This window comes from Xenopus laevis, chromosome 8S (assembly GCF_017654675.1).
Source record: "Xenopus laevis strain J_2021 chromosome 8S, Xenopus_laevis_v10.1, whole genome shotgun sequence".
Classification (NCBI taxonomy): domain Eukaryota; kingdom Metazoa; phylum Chordata; class Amphibia; order Anura; family Pipidae; genus Xenopus; species Xenopus laevis.
The window spans coordinates 3,734,792-3,749,935 of record NC_054386.1 but is presented as its reverse complement, the minus strand read 5'-3'; the positions used below and the strand labels follow the sequence as shown (position 1 = coordinate 3,749,935).

At 42.3% G+C, this 15,144-nt stretch overlaps 1 protein-coding gene across 1 annotated transcript; it reads left to right on the top strand.

Annotated features, from left to right (window-relative positions):
* The first annotated feature begins 104 nt into the window (after positions 1–104).
* chst9l.1.S (carbohydrate sulfotransferase 9-like gene 1 S homeolog) lies at positions 105–3,884 on the top strand. The gene is made up of 2 exons (XM_018233819.2): positions 105–937; positions 2,794–3,884. Exons 1-2 carry the CDS (start codon positions 859–861, stop codon positions 3,612–3,614), a joined length of 900 nt encoding a protein of 299 aa, XP_018089308.1. The 5' UTR covers positions 105–858; the 3' UTR covers positions 3,615–3,884.
* The last annotated feature ends 11,260 nt before the right edge of the window (positions 3,885–15,144 follow it).

Below are 15,144 nucleotides of genomic sequence, written 5' to 3'. Positions count from 1 at the left end.
TAGCATATGGCTTGGCTAACTTTTTTTGATAGAAGGATATTCCTTCGATCGTTGGATTTAAATCCTTCGAATCGTTCGATTCGAAGGATTTAAACGTTCGATCGAAGGAATAATCCTTCGATCGTACTATCTGCGCTAAATCCTTCGACTTCAATATTAGTGAATCGGCCCCTAGATGTCAGACCATTTGATAACCCGATATGCTTCTTCTGAATAAATGATACAATAGTTTCTCAATCTTTGAAGAACTGTAAGCAGGCTAAAAATTCTGCATGTTATATTTTGGGTTTCTTTACTAGCGCAAGGTCGGTGCTCAAACCTTTAGCAGTTAGCAATTAATTGAAAGTGAATCATCCCATAAATATAATGTATATATCCCTTTGGAAATATTTTGACTCTTCTTAAATTATCAGCTTTTATGAATCACAATACCTGCCAGTTTCCTATATATATATATATAAAATATGTGTTATCTACTGCCCCAAAAATATGAATTGTGCATTATGACTGTCATGGCTGACATTTCTGCACCAGCAAACAAAAATTTCAGTGTGTTAAGTAATGGTGACAAATAACCTCACCCCAACTGGATAGTATTAGTTCTCTTTTAGCAATGAATATATTCAAGATGCACTTGGATTCAGATGTTATAGATAAATATTGATTTTTACCTGGATGAGAAAAAGCTAAAGGTTGACAGCTGCAGATATCTACTCAAGTGATTTAGGAATTCATTTAACTCAATTGTCTATGAAGAGTCTGTTTCAGAGTTAAACATTCACATATTTTCTCTGCACAGAAGCTGCAATTTGACTTTCAATCCTTTGCTCTGTCATTAACCAGTGGAAATCCCAAGCAATGCACAAGCTCAAACCCAAGATTTTTATTCTTCTTGTCCTCGTCTGCGGAATTTCTGGATTTCTGTTTCATCTCAAAGGTGGGTGGAATATTGTCAGTGACTTTGAGTAAATGCAAATATATACTACAGTACTAAGGGGCAGATTTATCAAGGGTCGAATTTCGAGGCAAAGGGAGTTTTTTCTAAACTCCCATCAACCCAAAATTGAATATAAGAGGACCAATTGAAATTTATTAAAAAAGTTTTTAACTTCGGGTGATTAGGCTGTATTCGAATCGTTCGAATTAAAGTTTTACCACATTCCATCGAATTCGAATTGAAGTATTTGCCCCAAAAATTATCCAATAGTCGAAGTACACTAAAAATAGCTAATTTTAAACAGGTAAACAGAAAATGTTACCTACTGTTAGGTGACCAAAAGCAAACTTTGTACTTTGTATTACAGAACCCTATTTAAGTGCTTACGTTTTAAATGAAAACCGTTGATTGGGGATAATGGGACTATAGATAAACAATCTGAGCCGCCTTCTAAGGGCAGTGACACACACTCAGATTCGGGGAGATTTAGTCGCCCGGCAATAAATCGCCTCTTCTTCAGGGCAACTAATCTCCCTGAACTGCCTCCTGTTGGCTAGAATCTAAATTGCAGGCGGGATGAGCTTTGTTTTCCGAAAGTCGTCTGAAGTTTCCTTGTGAGCCAACTTTGGGCGACTTCAGAAAACAAAACGCTGCCATCCTGCCGGCGATTTACATTCTGTGGGGGGGATTAGTCGCCCCAAAGAAGAGGAGATTTTTCGCTGGGCAAATAGTCTCCCTGAATCTGAGCGTGTGTCTCTGCCCTTATTAGTCCTTCTTATTAGTCATGTTGTTGGTTAGATGGTCCCAAAGTAAAATGTCCTAATATTAGATCATACTATTGGAATGCCCTGATATGTTACAGGATGCCATGATGGTATTTATTTAGTTAGTGTGACTGCAGAATTATACATGTGTAGATAATACTAGTGGCCATCCGACCAGTATCGGACTGGGACACCAGGGACCCATGAAAAAAACCTTAGACCAGGGGCCACTCTCAGTATTATTATTCTTCCTCTCCTCACTCAACCTCTATTCTCCTAGTCTCTGTTCTTTACATACTATAATCTATTATTTCATCTATTTAGCATCTTTGTTCTCATAGAAATGGGAATGGCCATGAAATAGGCTTAATGTTTGGAAGCAGGAGGGACCACTGACACCTGGGCCCACCGGGAGTTTTCCTGGTATCCTGGTCAGGACCGCCATCAGAAATCGCAGGGCCCCATACGACAAAATTTCCTGGGCCCCCTGGGCTGTGCCCACCGCAAGCCCCACCTACAGGTCAGCCCACCACACAGTAAAAAAAACAAAAAAAATATTGGTGGCTAGGGTTCCCACATGTTAATAAAAAAGATATTGGTGGTCAGGGCCCCCCATAAAAAAAAATTTGTGACCAGGGCCCCACCATTAAAAAATATTGGTGGCTAGGACCCCACATGAGAAAAAAAAATTGGTGGCCAAAATTGGTGGCCAGGGCCCCCCCCTCCCACATTATAAGAAAATTGGTGGCCAGGGCCCCTTAAACGTCCATGCCTTCCCGAAGTCAGCACCTCTCAGAAAGATGGGGGGCCCGGCTAATCAAGTAAGTGTGGCATGGCCGGGGCCCCCCATACCCTCGGGGCCCCCTACAACTCTCCCCCTGTCCCCCCTGATGGCTGCCCTGATCCTGGTGGGCCAGTGCATCCAACCATTGTCTTAGTAGATTTTATTGTATAAGTATATGCTCCCAATTGCTATAGGAAGTCCTTCACAGTCTAGTTTTTTTTTTTTTTAATAGTGAGCAAGTTTTGTTGGAATTCTAGGTGCTCTCGCATCGGCAAATTTATAATGCAAATATTTTACATGTTTTGCAGTTTTTGAGCAGACTGTCATGACTCAAAACCAACGTAGAGATGATGTGAGAGTTACCTGTCGTCAAAACAATCTCACAGTCTACTCACACCGAATAAAACCTTCTATTGCAAAGCAGCTGTATGTGGTGCACAGCCATAAGTTTATTTACTGTGAAGTGCCAAAAGTGGGCTGTTCCAACTGGAAGAGGATCATTTTGCTTTTAAACAGCAGCCTCAAACTGACTGCAGATGAACTTGCACCTCGTGTGGTCCACACATCTCCATATCTGAAGAAGCTGAGCTCGTATCGCCCTGCTGAGCAAGTGGAGCTCCTCAATAATTACACCACGGTGATGTTCACCCGACACCCTTTAGAGAGACTGGTTTCAGCTTACAGAGACAAGTTCCTCCATGATGATACAACATTCTACAGTAGATCGTTTTCTAATCTAATCAAGAAAGTTGTAAGGAGGAATGTAAATTCACCCGGAAGGATCAGTTTCGAAGAGTTTGTGCGCTTCATTGTCTCAGAAAACCCAAATTATAGAGACAGTCACTGGAAGCCCATGTTGGAACTATGTGACCCGTGCAATATCCACTACGACATTGTGGGCAAGTTTGAAACCATCAAAGAAGACGCTGCCTATGTGCTGAGATCAATCAGAGCACCAAAGGACCTGGTGTACCCCGATATTAAGCATTACTCCAATGAAACCAGGACCAATGACTTAATAACAATGCAATATTTCAGATCCCTTCCCAGAACATTATATGAAAAACTAATACACATTTACAGATTTGACTTCTCCATGTTTGAATACAGCCCTCTCTTAAAATTATAAATGACTATAAGAATGGGATGCACGCACAGATAATAGTTGACTTTAATTGTCATTCCATAGCTTATTCATTCGTGATTTCTACTTATTTAGCAATGGCTATTTTGAAAAAGAAACCCCCATCAATGATTATAAATTTTATTTAAGAAGTATCCATTTCCCACAGATTGACATTTTGTTTTTGAATTCACTATTGTACAAATCAGAAAACCTGTTACAGCAGGTGGTTGAAGACTGAGAATCCTTGTTTTTTTGGGTAGAACCACACGGATGACTTGCAAGCGATTTCGGCGGATCCGACGCAATGCGCCAAACGTAGGCGCCAAATCGGATGAAACGGAAAATAAGGTAAGAAATACAAATGTCGGATGTTGTCGCATTGTTCATCTGACATGACACGACTATCGGATGCAGACGCATGCATGGTGGACAACATTTCGGTTGCATCCGATTTGACGCCTGCATGTGGGGCAGTGCGTTGGATCCGCCAAAATCGCTTGCAAGTCTTCTGAGTAGTTCTACCCTTTATCATTTCTTAAACTTGCTGTTAGTGATGGGCAAACTGATTCGTCAGGCGCATATGTTTTGCCGGCTTCAAAATTTTTTGATGCTGGCAACAATTCCGACTATTCTGACACCAACGACAATTAAAGGCGCCCATTGACTTTAATGTGCATCAAATTGTCGCTGGTGAAGGAATTACGGTTTTTTTTGCCGTTTCGCAAATTATGACAAATTCGCCCATCACTATGCTGTATTTACCTTTCATCATGTTTTCATTTGCTCTACAAAACTCAACCTACAGGCACCTGTATCCTTGGAACTGTTCAACGAGACTCCACAACACACAAACACAGATCACCTTATGTGTATCTTCAGAGTCTCAAGTTCAGTTTGTTGTCCTCTATTTTCAGACCCTTAGGGTAAGGACACACTGGACGATTTGTCGCCAACGTTTTAAAAAAGTAAATCGCGGCGACAAGACGATCGTCTTTTTTGAACAGACGATTCACAGCGACTATTGGCACAGAGCGATTTGTATCCCATTACTCTGTGCGGTACGTGCTCCACCCAAACCGGAAACGGTTTGTGCTTCCCGCTGTAACCTGGCGTCTTTACGTGCTTGCGTTCTTGCGTCATTGCGTTCGCATTGTAATTTGAATACAATTGCTGCTACTTATCTGTATGTGTGTGCGTGTCTAGGAGATTTCAGTGCTTTTCTAAGTACATGTTATTTCTGATAAATCGCTCGGAAAAGGGTCTCAGTGCGTTTTGGAGCTACAGGCGATTCACAAACGCGCTGTGGGCACAGGAGCTGGCGTCTTTCATTTGGTTTTGTTCAGAGACAAAACGAGCGATATGTCGCCGCGATTTGCTTTTTAAAAACGTTGGCGACAAATCGTCCAGTGTGTCCCTACCCTTATTTGTCAATCCACCAGTGTCAAGGCCCAGAGACAAGATATAGTGGTTATACGTTAGATCTAAATAGAATTGATAACAGAGTCTCCCTCTGAGACAACAGGTGCTCAATCAACCAAATAATCCCCAAAAACGAGTCTAATATTCTAGAGAAAGAGCTCCATGGTGGCAATCAGTGGTAGATTATGGTTAGAGCTCAGAGACGAACATAAAATAACTCCAGCACACGTAGCATGCTCAAGGGATTGCTCCCGTGTTTAATGTCAATCCAACAATACAACGTTTCGGGGGCGTGCCCCTTCGTCAGGCACGCCCCCGAAACGTTGTATTGTTGGATTGACATTAAACACGGGAGCAATCCCTTGAGCATGCTACGTGTGCTGGAGTTATTTTATGTTCATTAATGTTGGAGGGGCCGTCCTCCTATACCCCAGGCACCGTACTTAATTATTGGGAGAGGCCAGGTGTGCGTGTGCAACTCCTTTGCCTAATAGAGCTCAGAGACCTAAGGAACACAATGAAATAAGGGAGTGAAACTAAAGGCAGGGCACCCAAGAGTCTCATAGCAGAATAATCAAGCTTAGTCAAGCAGTAGCAAAACAAAATCTATGTATACTGTTCCATTCTTCATTTATTCTCATTCCTGTGCCCACCCACAAAAAGCAATTTCTGCTCTAAATGCAGATCCTGGATTCATATTGGTCCTCTGTGATATTACAACCACCACCCTGTTCCAATACTGCTTCCCCTCTGATCATCGGTCCTGTTCCTGCCTTCTATTCCCCTAGTTTTACCTTCCCTCCTACCTCCTGATAACAGCCACTTGGATGAACTGAGGAGGTAAAGAAGGAGCATTGGGAAGAAGGAATTTAAATATGATCAGGTTAAAGAGGAGGGAATGATACATGGTGGAAATTAAAAATAAATTATGTAATTTTTAATTCTAAATGACGCCGTTTACACTGCAAATAATTCACTCTACAATATAAAATGTCATTCCTGAACCAGCAACTGTATTTAAGTTGTAATATTGGTGTGTTTGAATCAATCTCGTTATCGGGAATCTTGATTGACGGCGGGTACACTCACAATGCACAGGGTATCCCTGCGGATTCCGGTGTTCCCGGACGCCCTTTTGGGGCCCAGGCTTTCTGCTGCAGAAAACACAAGGAAGAGTGCGTGACAACAACAAGTCCGTAAACGAGGTACCGGCAAGGATACAGAGGAGACGTAGTTGAGAATCAGGCAAGAGGTTCAAGGCGGGCGGCAATAATCGGAGTCAAAAAGTCAGACGGGAGTCAAAAAACAGGAATTTAGTTCACAAACAAACGCTTCGGCAGGAACAGTAAAACTGGAACCAATGGGCGTCAAGACTCTCGGGGTCGAACGCCAGCGTCAAGAGGACCCAACCCCAGAAATGAGCGCCTGCGCACCCGCGATCGCAGAGAGATGCGCCGGGAGGTAAGAGAAGGAGCGGATCTCCCGGCGCGTCTTACAGTGTAGGTCATTTTTCCTGGTCATGTGCTTTCAGAAAGAGCCAGCACTTTAGGATGGAACTGCTTTCTGGCAGGCTGTTGTTTCTCCTACTCAATGTAACTGAATGTGTCTCAGTGGGACCTGGATTTTACTAATGAGTGTTGTTCTTAGATCTACCAGACAGCTGTTATCTTGTGTTAGAGAGCTGCTATATGGTTACCTTCCCATTGTTCTGTTGTTTGGCTTCTGGGGGGAAAGGGAGGAGGTGATATCACTCCAACTTGCAGTACAGCAGTAAAGAGTGATTGAAGTTTATCAGAGCACAAGTCACATGACTGGGGGCAGCTGGGAAACTGACAATATGTCTAGCCCCATGTCAAAATTAAATATAAAAAAATCAGTTTGCTCTTTTGAGAAATGGATTTCAGTGCAGAATTCTGCTGGAGCAGCACTATTAACTGATGTGTTTGGAATAAAACATTTTTTCCCATGACAGTATCCCTTTAACCAAGAGATATAGGAGTGGTGAACTGTACAGACCGCATGGCAATTTGAATAAGGAGAAGAATTTGAATTCTATAACCAATAACATCAGGGAATAAAGCCGGCAGCCAAGGGAAGACCACCAGTGGCTATGAACATGAAATCCTATAGTTGATACAATGGATGTTCCTACGAGCGATTAAATAGATTTAAACATAGTCTTGCACAAGAATTGCACTAGAAATGCACAAACACACCTATTATGCTTCCCTCTGAAAGTAAATACATTTCACAACCTCTAAATTATGCTGTAGGCTGTTTCCTTATGTTATCACTGCTTAGTCACTCTCCCTGCACATAACAAACATGAAATGGAAGATTAATATGGTAATTATCTCTCTCTCCTGGTTTGAGTTCTACATTAAAGGAAAACTATACCCCCCGACAATGTAGGTCTCTATAAAAAGATATTGCATAAAACAGCTCATATGTAAAACCGTGCTTCATGTAAATAAACCAATTTCATAATAATATACTTTTTTTCAGAAATACATGCCATTGGGTAATCATGAATCGAAAATTGCCATTTTAAAAAATAAGGGCCGCCCCCTGGGATCCTACAATTCACTGTGCACACAAACATACCAAACATGTTAGGTCACATGAGCCAATTAACAGACAAAGCTCTGTCTTTTAATAGGTTCTAGGAGGTCCCCCATAGGCTAAAACAGCAATTCGGCAGGTTTTAAATGACGAAAGGTCGAATTTTTAAAGAAACAGTACGTGATAAATTTCGATATTCGAATTTTTTTCAAATTCAAATCAAATTTGGACTATTCTCTAGTCAAAGTACACAAAAATTAGCTCGAAATGGACCCTTAATGCGTCTACTCCTGCAATTTCCTGTGGCTGAACGGAAGAAAGCGTAACGCAGGGGATCGCAGGAAATAACGGCCGTGTGTAAGAGCCCTAAGTCTTTGTCCTCCGACAAAGATTTACTCGCCCCATTTTCTTACTTTCTTTCCACTACTTAATAATATCTCTTTTTGTTATTTATACTGATTTCTCTAAAGTGACTGAATTGCAATTTAACATCAGGTTGTCAAAAACCCGGTACTAATCCTTATAGTCCACCAGAGGGAGCTGGGAAGCTCTCGAATCTCTTTTGCTGATGAACTGAATCCAGCGCAGTTGAAGACGATGCCAATAAATGGGACAGAATATCTTACATGTTGTTCACTCTAAGGGGCAAATTCACTAAGATTCGTAGTTGCGCCAGGCGTAACTTCGCCACACTACGCCACACTTCGCCAGGTGTAGTTTCGCCAGCGCTCCGCAAATTCACTAAAATCCGAACTTGCGCACAGGGGTAGCGTAAGATTGCGAAGTTGCGCTAGCGTTGATTCGCTAAGTAAAGCGAAGTTACGCTAGCGAAGGTTAATTTGCATATGGCGCCAAATTCAAATTTCAATGGAGGAATACGTAGAATCACTACAAATGGCTAGAAAACCTTCAAAACATCAAATAAAAATGTTATTTTGCCCTACACATGTGCCCACTGTATAGGTAAGTTGCCATGAGTCAGGAAATGTAGGGGAGGGAAGGAGGGGAGCCCCAAAAAAAATTTCGATCTTTTTCAGCCTATCACCCATAATATAGAAAACACGCCAGCGTTTTTTGGGACTTAGAAAAAATTTTGACTTTTTTTGAAACAATCCCTATCTACTCTATTGCGCTTCGCCTGGTCTGAGGTGGCGAAGGAACTCTAGCGTAAAAGGTAGTGTTCAGTACACTGCGCGCGTTAGTGAATTTGCGTAGTTACGTCCGTAGCGAAAATTCGCCAGGCATAAGGGTGCGAAGTAACACTAGCGAATCTACGCCAGCGTTCGTTAGTGGATTTGCGCAGTAACGAAAATGCCAAACGCTAGCGAATTAACGCTAGCGTTCGGCGATTCGGCACTTAGTGAATTTGCCCCTAAATCTGGCCATAGATGTTGAGATTTTTAAAAGATCAGATCCTCATCGTGAGACCACGATTTTCTCTGAACGATCGTACGAATTGCCCATCAACTAAAAAGACCAATTTGGCAGGAAAACAAAGGGGAGCTGCCTGGCCCTGCAAACATAGATACATTGCACTGGGACTGATAAAGATTTTTTGACCTGGCCGATCAATTTCCTGACAGTTGTCGGCCGAAAAATCGTAAGATGTACGATCGTTCGAATACCACTAACCGCACGATAATTTCGAAGGATTGGTCGGACTTCGCTAAAATCGGTCGTTCGGCAAGAAGAATTGTCGCGTCCATGGGGAGCTTAAGGGCAAGGCCAGACGTGGTATTTTTACGCTGCATTTTTAAAAAAGCTCCGCCAGGCGTAAATACGCATAAACTGCACTACCACTGAAACTAATGGAAAACGCACTATGGCAATTCACACAGGGCACTTGCAAGCCGCAAAATTAAACTATTTTGGGACTTTTTTTTATTTATAACTCCTATATTGCAATTCGCCTGCTCTAACCTGGCGAAGTAAACTCTGGAGAAGGAGGTCACGTTCAGAAAAAGACCAATGTTAGTAAATTTGCATACTTTCGCCCCCTTCGCCAGAGTGCGACTTCGCCAGTCAGGGGCGGACTGGGGGCCCGGGCCCACTGGGACTGCTGTGCAGGGCCCCCGCTACCTACTGTTAGGCGAAGCGCCGCTCGGCATACTTGCGATTAGCCGGAAAAAAAATCTTTTTTTTTTTTTTTAAAAAAAAAAAAAACTGTTTGGGAGAGGGGGTCTGGCCCGGCGGGGGCCCACTGGGTATTTTCCCACTGTTGCCAGTGTTAGGGTGCTAAGGCGCTAGGCTATCATCATCGCTGGCGAAATTTGCGAAGTTGCCAAATGACTTCACACTGTCGAGTTTTCGCCAGCGTTAGTCACTTTGCCCTTTAGTAAATTTGCCCTGTAGAGCAGTTCACTACTAATGCAACCCCCCCCCCTCAAACCAATCCAATGCAAGTGAGGAAAGTGCAGCGGGTGATAGTTCAGGTGGAAGCAGCGCCTGGAACATCCCTGACTAGTGATGGGCGAATCTGTCCCGTTCCGCTACGCCGAAAAATTCACGAAACAACGAAAAAATTCACAGAACGCATTGATGTCAATGGGCATCAAACTAATTTTGACACGAGCGACAATTTTTATACGCCCAACTATTTTGTCCAAATGCATTAAAGTCAATGGATGTCCGAATAATTTTGACGAGTGCAAATTTTTTATGCACACGCCAATTTTGACGTGAAAACATTGGCCGGCGTCAAAACACGGAAATTCGCTGTACATTTATGCCTGGCGAATTTATTCACCCATCACTACTCCTGACCTGACCAGCTGACTCTCAGACCATTCCAGCCTCCGCACGGTGCTCCCAATAGTGATTCCTCTGGCAGTTTAGGCAGCAGCGCAATCCCTCTAAAGTGCAAATTTACTAAAGGTAAAGTGCCACATTCTCAACTTGCATCAAAGCTCAATGGCCCTGCCGAAGGCTCGTTCTCCCCCTCTACACAAGTACAAACAGTGGTGTAACTAGATATTACTGGGCCCCACAGCAAATTATTTTTCAGGCCCCCAAAATGTTTTGGGGTTGACTTGTTTCTCCAATATTTATTGAAATTTTATATGAATTAGGGCCTCATGGGGCCCCTATACCTCCTGGGCCCCCCTGCAGCCGCAGGGTCTGCTTCCTCTATAGTTACGCCCCTGAGTACAAAGTGAATGACTTCTCACCGCTACGTAAGTAAATGCAAATACATTACCATACGTTTCGATAACACAGAAGACAATATAATAATTACTTTGTTTTTTTCTGAGCTTCAAAGATAGAGCTGAACTTTTCTGGGCATCCCATCAAAATCTTTTATATGGGTAAAATGATTGTTTTGTAGTCATTTATGGAAACGGAGTATCATTCATGGACTCAAAGAAAATTTTGGGTCTTTTTTCACCATTGTTCCTCCCTAGCACAGAGGTGTGAGCGGTGTGAGTGCGTAATAATGAGACAAAGTGGTGGATACAGTCATTGACTATGAAAGGTGCAAGTGTGACTCGTAGTTCAGTCGCATTCACTGTACAAGACACAGGAAAGGATAAGGGTAACATTCTTTGAATGCTTCACAGAAACTATTTTTATCACGTCTTTTACCTTTAAACGGCACAACTCAGTATTTAGAATATCATATACAGTACTTGGTCATCCATTCGGCCGAATCCTTCTGCCCGGCCGAATCGAATCCGAATTGAATATGCAAATTAGGGGTGGGGAGGGAAACTGCGTGACTTTTTGTCACAAAACAAGGAAGTAAAAAATGTTTTCCCCTTCCCAACCCTAATTTGCATATGCAAATTAGGTAGGGATGCACCGAATCCAGGATTCTGTTTGGGATTCAGCCAGGATTCGACCTTTCTCAGCAGGATTCGGATTCGGCCCAATCCTTCTGCCTGGCCGAACCGAATCCGAATTTGCATATGCAAATTAGTGGCAGGGAGGGAAATCAAGTGACTTTTTGTCACAAAACAAGGAAGTAAAAAATGTTTTCCCCTTCCCATCCCTAATTTGCATTGGTATAGGCAAATTAATATTCGGCAGGATTCGGATTCGGCCGAATCCTTCTGCCCGGCCAAATCAAATCCGAATCCTAATTGAATATGCAAATTAGGGGTGGGGAGGGAAATTGCGTGACTTTTTGTCAGAAAACAAGGAAGTAAAACATTTTCCCCTTCCCACCCCTAATTTGCATATGCAAATTTTGGGGTTCGGCTGAATCCAAAAAAGTGGATTCGATGCATCCCTAGATTAGTGTTGGGCGAAATTTTTTGCTTCAATGAAAAATTTGCGAATTTTCAGCGAAATTCTGGAAACGGAGAAAAATTTGCTTAACGCAAATTTTGATGCCCACGTCAATTCTGACGCAGATCGTTAAAGTCAATGGGAGTCCGAATAATGTTGATGCGCGACGGTTTTGACGCAAGCGACTTTTCCGTTGCACGTCCAAAAATTTTTTCCGCCTATGAAATCTGCGGAAATTCCCCGCCTGCCGCATTTATTCGCCCATCACTAGATATGATATTAACTGGGATTATAACACAGATAATAAATAATCGCACGCGCAGTTCATAATATAAACACAATGGAAAGAGCAACCGGCACAGGATGGCCAGAAAAAAATGACCACAAATTAACTTTGTTAATCACATATTAAATTCAAGACGAAATTAATCAATAAGCCGAAGACTAAAAAAAACGTTATTTGTCGCACAAATGTGTTGACATGAACCCTTGTCTTAAGAGGTGAATGTGACTGAATCTATTGGATGAGACATTCAAGGCTTAAGGCCATCCAACCTGTTCTTGTGATAATTCCGCAATGTTCTGGACACTGAAGGCCAAACCAGAGGAACAAGAAGACATTTAAGCTCGACAGGTTACAAATTTAAACTTACATACAAAAGCCAAAATACTAAATGTACCCAAAGTGAACTCCCTTACGTCATTCTCCCTTTACGTCATTCATGCTACAATAGGAGGAAGAAGAGGCTCTAAAGGCTAAATATAGACAAGAGACGTGTTGCACTAATCATCAAGGATGGGGAACCTCTTTAGCTCCAAACATCCAGATATTTCTTAGGTTCCCCAACTGTCAGGGTTAGTTCAATAATAGTGAACAGGGTGAGGACTGCACTTGTACGTAAGTGGAAATGTGATGAGAGGCCACTTGTTGTTTTAAGTGCAAAGGGAAAGGAAAGGGCATACGAGTTTAAGAGAGAAATAATAATAATATGGTTACTAGGCAAAAAAAGAAAATTATATATGGGGTGGAAAGAAAGAAAAGGTTTAGAAAATGCTAAACCGGAGGGGGGTTGCGGCTGGGGAGGGGGGCCCAGGGGGGGTGTGGGGGCTCCTGAAAAAGCTATGTCAGGGGTCCCCAACCTTTTTTACCCGTGAGCCACATTCAAACGTAAAAAATGTTGGCGAGCAACATAAGCATTCACAAAGTCATTGGCTATTGATAGCCCCTATTTGGTGGCCTACAGGGGACTCTGGTTGGCAAAGCACACCGTTTTTATGCAACAAAACTTGTCTCCAAGCCTGGAATTTAAAAATAAGCTCCTGCTTTGAGGCCACTGGGAGCAACATCCAAGGAGTTGGGGAACAACATGTTACTCACGGGCTACTGGTTGGGAATCCCCAGTGATTTTGAACTAATGTGGCTGTGGTTGGGCAGCATACTGCCCCCTAAAATCCTGCAACCATAGGCCCATGCCTTGGTGGCCTCTCCACAAGTCCGGGCCTGTCCAGACCCCTCTGCAACTGATTGCGCTTGTGCGTTGTGGGAGGGTGACACTGCAATGGCGGATACCTGGCTGTGCATCCCACCCCTATGCATACACGCAATCCTGAGGGTTGCAGGAGCGCGGGTGTAGGCAGGTTGTGAATGCTGTCGGCCTTGGGGCACCAGCAGACTAAATCTGGTCCTGACTGTACATATATATATATATATATATATATATATATATATATATATATATATATATATATAAATATATATATATATATATATATATATACGCACTCACAGGTGTTATCCAAAGGTATAAAGAATTTATTAAGAAACGAACGTTTTGGCTGCATCTCAGCCTTTGTCAAAGTTACAAAATGCAACGCAGACCTCCCCTAAATTCCAAGTCAATGGCGTGAAATCCCAGTACCCTCCCCTTCTGACGTGTTCCTCTTAATCAAATTCATCCTACAGATATAAACTTCAAAAACACCGGCACATACATAAAGTGTAAAATGCTACAATTTGTCTAATCACTCTGATAATTAGTCACCCGTTATTATGTTTCTTTCATGCATGCACCCAGGCAACGAGAGACTGATTATCAAGAGTGCTGTGATTTTGGGATTTTATATATATATGGGTCCAACACTTTTAGTATACACTTTTGACTGAGATTGGCCACCATTCACTTTGGTCCCTACCACACTGTGGGTTTCCAAGTCTTATTTACGTAAGGGGCACAGAAGAGTTGTATTAATCAGAAGCAAAATACACTGCTTACGTGTTTTTGGAGTGTAGAAAGAAATGACATACTTTCCAAATGTCCCTTTTTTCATGGGACAGTCCCAATTTTAACAGCTCAACCTGCAGTCCCCGATTGTTACTGAAATGTCCCGACTTTCTCATTGATCTCCTGCACTGAACAGCCAGAAAAAGATACAAAGTTTCTAAAACTCAATTGGCTTTTGGCAGAGAGCCCAGAATAAGTGGATACTTTTGTAACAATTTAAGATAAGCAAAGAAACAATTGTAACAATTTAAGATAAGCAGGTCTTGCAGCTTAAAGGGCAATTCACCTTCATTAGCAGAACTATAATAACACATAAAAAAACCCCACAGAAATGTGCTCAAACTTTCATAACCTACCAAATTTTGTAAAATGATCATGGTAATTTGGGGGTGTGGCCACAGAAATGGGTGTGGTCAAAAAAACCATACTGGATTTTGTACCAAATCACATTCTCATTTACTCTCTAGATATATTGGAGTAGATAAGAACACTTAGGGGCAGATTTGCTAAAGGGCGAAGTGACTATTGCTGGCGCCAGCGTGACGTCATTCAGACACTTCGCCAATTTACTAATGGGCGCAGGCGTAACTTCTCTAGCGAAAGAGACAGATGCTAGCGGTCATTCGCACTCTATCACCAGGCAAATGTTTGCTCTGGTGAATGGACATTACTCCGCAAATTCACTAAGATGCGGATATTACTGAACGTTACCTCTTTCGCCAGACTTGCCGTCACCAGCTCAGACCAGGAGAAGTGCATTGGAGTGAATAGATCTTCCTCAATTTTTAGTGGAAAAAGTTCAAAAAGTCCAAAAAACACTGGCGACTTTTCCTTTTTTCAGAGTGATAGGCTGCAAAAGTCCTTAATTTTTTTTTCCGATAACCGGGTTCCCCCCTACATTTATTTTCTAACATATGTCACATAAACTATACAGTGGGCTCATGTGTAGGGCAATATAACAACTCTATTGTCTTTATTAAGGTTCCCTGGACTTGTGTAATGTAATGTATTTGCTGCAACATATACGTCCATTCAACTTTATC